The sequence below is a fragment of the Guillardia theta genome (assembly GCF_000315625.1).
Source record: "Guillardia theta CCMP2712 unplaced genomic scaffold GUITHscaffold_263, whole genome shotgun sequence".
NCBI classification, from domain to species: domain Eukaryota; class Cryptophyceae; order Pyrenomonadales; family Geminigeraceae; genus Guillardia; species Guillardia theta.
Window position 1 is genome coordinate 35,996 of NW_005434413.1, and position 4,293 is coordinate 40,288.

General features: G+C 51.9%; 1 protein-coding gene and 1 non-coding gene across 2 annotated transcripts in view; one reads left to right on the forward strand and one right to left on the reverse strand.

Annotated features, from left to right (window-relative positions):
• Positions 1 to 1,030: 1,030 nt before the first annotated feature.
• GUITHDRAFT_t119 lies at positions 1,031 to 1,102 on the reverse strand. The gene has a single exon. It is a non-coding gene; the product is annotated as a tRNA-Glu (tRNA).
• Positions 1,103 to 3,663: 2,561 nt separating this feature from the next.
• GUITHDRAFT_121899 (hypothetical protein) overlaps positions 3,664 to 4,293 on the forward strand; it is a gene marked incomplete at both ends in the record, with an annotated part of 1,029 nt that continues 399 nt past the window's right edge. The window contains 2 exons of the mRNA XM_005818850.1: positions 3,664 to 3,746; positions 3,796 to 3,859. Coding sequence (XP_005818907.1) covers positions 3,664 to 3,746; positions 3,796 to 3,859 — 147 coding nt within the window. The remainder of the gene's footprint in view (positions 3,747 to 3,795; positions 3,860 to 4,293) is intronic.

A 4,293-nucleotide genomic window follows, 5' to 3' on the forward strand; every position in this document is an offset into this window, starting at 1 on the left:
TGGAATCAAAAAAGAGGAGAGAGAGAGAGGAGGGAAGGAGGGAGGGAGGAGGGATGAGCGATGGGGCAGGGGCTCAGACGGTGGTAAGGAGGGAAGAAAGGGTGAAGAGGGGAACATAGGGCAGGGGGTTGAAGACACGTGGTGTAGCGCAAGGCATCATGACGACATGGCAGAGCTGGCAGATCTCTGTCTCTGTTGTCTCTCAAAATGCCTCCTACTGTCATTGCGACAAGTTTGGCTTCGATGCGGTGTGAGGACAACTGGATGTGAAGAATATGAGTGCAGACGATAGAAAAAACCTTAGGATAGGGATGTTTGTTTCAGACAGATGATAAGAAATGGGAGGAGGGTGAAGAGGAGGATTTGACGGCGTTTCACATGCATCAGGACTATGTTTTGTTGTTCTCCATCATTGCTGACCTCAAGGTATTGAAGTGCGAGGAAAGATATAGAGTTTACACAGCATGTTTGCTTCACCGTGTTGGATGGCTGAGAAAAGTTTGTTGGAACAGATTTCGCCTACATTATGAAAGCAATATCTGGTCAATGCATCGATGTTCATATTGACTAGAGATGAATAAACATGCTTTCCTGGTACAACTTCCAATATGTCTCCCTCTTTTATTTCCTGTTCCCCTCCTTTCCTCCCCTTCCTCCTCTCGTTTTTGGATTTTTCGCTCAGTCGTTCCCCTGCTCACTTTGCATCGTTCGAAAGTCTTCCTTGGCTGCCCGAAATTCTTTCGCCGCAAATTGCCCCACTGTCCTTTCTCACATCATCGCATGAAAAAGCTGATGCCAATTCAAGCAGTTTGTTCGGTGTGGCTCACCGTCCCATCAAAGAAATTGTGCCATGTCAAGTAGCTTGTTCGGCGTTTCCCCTGATGTGTCGCATCCCGCCATGGTCAAAAAGTTTGTGCAATGAAGCGCATTCCCCGCCATCCGCCACCATCCGCCATGGTCAAAAAGTTTGTGCCATGAAGCGCATTCCCCGCCATCCGCCATGGTCAAAAAGTTTGTCCTGATCGAGACATTCTCCCACCGGGAATCGAACCCGGGTCTCGTGGGTGAAAACCACGTATCCTAACCGCTAGACGATAGGAGAGGACAGGAGGGTGGGTCCTCATAGGGTATATATAGTCGATAGCACCGGTACTTGTTGCCCGCTACTTCTACTGCGCCAGGTATGCATGGGGCGGGAGAGATAGGAGCTGATGAAGGGCAGGGGACGGAGAGGAGCTCAGTGATAGAGAGCAAGAGATGGAGGTATGGGGCAGACGGAGGTATGGGGCAGATGGAGGTATGGGCCGGGCAGATGGAGGTATGGGGCTGATGGAGGTATGGGGCAGACGGAGGTATGGGGCGGACAGAGGTATGGGGCAGACGGAGGTATGGGGCAGACGGAGGTATGGGGCAGATGGAGGTATGGGGCAGATGGAGGTATAGAGCGGGCGGATGGAGGTATGGGGCAGATGGAGGTATGGGCCGGTCAGATGGAGGTATGGGGCAGACGGAGGTATAGAGCGGGCGGATGGAGGTATGGGGCAGACAGAGGTATGGGGCGGACGGAGTATGGGGCAGACGGAGGTATGGGGCAGATGGAGGTATGGGGCAGACAGAGGTATGGGGCGGACGGAGGTATAGAGCGGGCGGATGGAGGTATGGGGCAGACAGAGGTATGGGGCGGACGGAGGTATGGGGCGGACGGAGGTATAGGGTTAGACTGATTGCAATGCTGGAGGATAGAGACATGATAAAGTTACATCATGCGACGAAGGAGAGAGGACATACCAGCATGTGGATTTTGCCAGCAGGAAATCGTACCCTGATCCATAGGCGACAGGTAACTTGCCTCGGCAAGCAATTGTTACAGTGGAGCAGGGCGAATACTGAGATCAGATGAAAACAATGCAAGCACATCCTTCCTTTGATGGATAAGGGAGCTGAGTTGACTGGAGAGGAAAGGTGTCGAATCAGCCAAGTTCGACGCCAAGGAATACATCGGCATAGGATCTGATAGAGAGAGGGGTTGTGTAGAACGCGGCAAGTACACCCTGAAGGACTGTGCCTGACTCGGTTCTGATGATTGAGAAGGCTTCAGGAAGTTCTTCCTTGGATCGACTCAGTTGTTCAAGTCGCGTTAAAGCTTGCAAGGCGGCTTCGGCCGGCCGCTGTTCCGGAACCCGGGGGCCCGGCCTGAGTTCAAACGGTTGTCAAACTGTGACCCGCCGGCGGCTCCGCCGGGGCCTGAGCCTGCCAGCCCGGGTTCCGGCGAACTGTTCCGGACTCGGGATCCAGGCCAGGCTGGCCGGCCGCCGGCGGGCCGTCGGAGTCGCCGGGCCCTGAGGAGGCCGCTCGCCGTGACCGTACCGTGCGGCAGTGTCCGATCCGGGCCGGGCCCGGACCTCCGAAAGTGACTTTGTTGATTGGAAATTGATGATTGCCCCTTCAGGCTTATCACTGAGTCAGTCCGACCGTGACTCGCCGGAGGAGTCCGGTGGCAACCGTGAACTTTGAGGCGGTGCCAATTTGACGTGAAGTTCGTCGATTATTTGTCTACTGGCCGTGGGTCCATTTTAGTGATGACTCCGTGCCATGACCCTACCCCGTTCAAGTCCGCAACTGAGCTGTTTGTCTCAAGCTAGAGCCCTGATCCATGGACCTCTCTCCGGCTACCCCATTTGATATCAGTACTCCACTTATAATATCGGATCCTTCCAATGGGCTCAATTCAGCTCCCGTCAGTTCTGAACTCCTTCATTGCCCCCACCCCCCTGGAGAAGTTAACTTTTCCCGTACCCCACCCACCTGAAAAAGCAAACCTTTCATCAGTGTCCCCTAGAAGAACCCCTCCTATCTACTGTCATCCACCCCCACCTTACAGATATATTTATACACAGTCAGCCTGACTGACCTCTATCGCACTGCAATGCCGTGGAACTGCAAAACTTGCCAGGCAAGGGAGAACTGAGCTGCGATGAGATGCTTGCTAGCTCCCTGCTTCTTCTCTCAGACCTTCTGACGTGAGATGCTTCAGATCATCGTCGATCCTTGCACCTCTGACAACACGAAATGCGTAAGCTTGCCGAATTCGTCTTGTTTGGCATGTGACATATGTTTTGTTTCGCGATGATATGATTCACCATGGTTCTTTCTCGCAAGGCGGTGAGAATCAGTGCATTGGGATATTGTGCAGACAGGGAAGAATCAGACTGACATGCATCTTTGCAATTTGATCGCTCTTTCGCTCGGATGGATTGTCGATTGGGCTGGATAGGCGGTAAGTGACGCAAATGAAATATGCGCTCAGAGATCCAGTAGACTGACATGCATTCTTGCACAATCTTATTGCACATTGTTCGGGCGGTATCTGGTCTGGACAGCCAGTAAGTTGCATATGATACAATGCGCTCAGGGAACGGTCAGGCTGACATGGATTTTGTGTTTTCGATGGGCTATTGCTGGGATGGACTGTGGATGCTGGTGGATAGCTTGTAAGTAACGAATGATGCTGATGACGCGGTCAGGGAACGAGTAGACTGACATGGTTTCGTGATTTTTATGGGTCATTCCTCGGATGCTACGTGGAGGATGCTAAATAGACTGTGAGTGACGCACAGGAAATGTTGGGGAACGATTGGCTGACAAATCATCTAGACTTTCGGTATGCATCCTGACCAGTACCATGACAACTGCCAGTGGTGTGGAAAACCGAAAGAAGATCACATTGGTGAAAGAAGTTTTGCCCGGTGAAGCCCATCATTTCCTCAGGGAACGATTGGCTGACGAACAGTCTAGACTTGGGAACTGGATAACGATGGCATCTGCAAACGGTGTGGAATACCCGAGGAAGATCACATTGGTGATAAGACGTTTTGCCCGGTGAAGCCCATCATTCCCTTAGAGATCGGTTAGACTGACGTGCATCTTTGCAATTTGATCGCTCTTTCGCTCGGATGGATTGTCGATTGGGCTGGATAGGCGGTAAGTGACGCAAATGAAATATGCGCTCAGAGATCCAGTAGACTGACATGCATTCTTGCACAATCTTATTGCACATTGTTCGGGCGGTATCTGGTCTGGACAGCCAGTAAGTTGCATATGATACAATGCGCTCAGGGAACGGTCAGGCTGACATGGATTTTGTGTTTTCGATGGGCTATTGCTGGGATGGACTGTGGATGCTGGTGGATAGCTTGTAAGTAACGAATGATGCTGATGACGCGGTCAGGGAACGAGTAGACTGACATGGTTTCGTGATTTTTATGGGTCATTCCTCGGATGCTACGTGGAGGA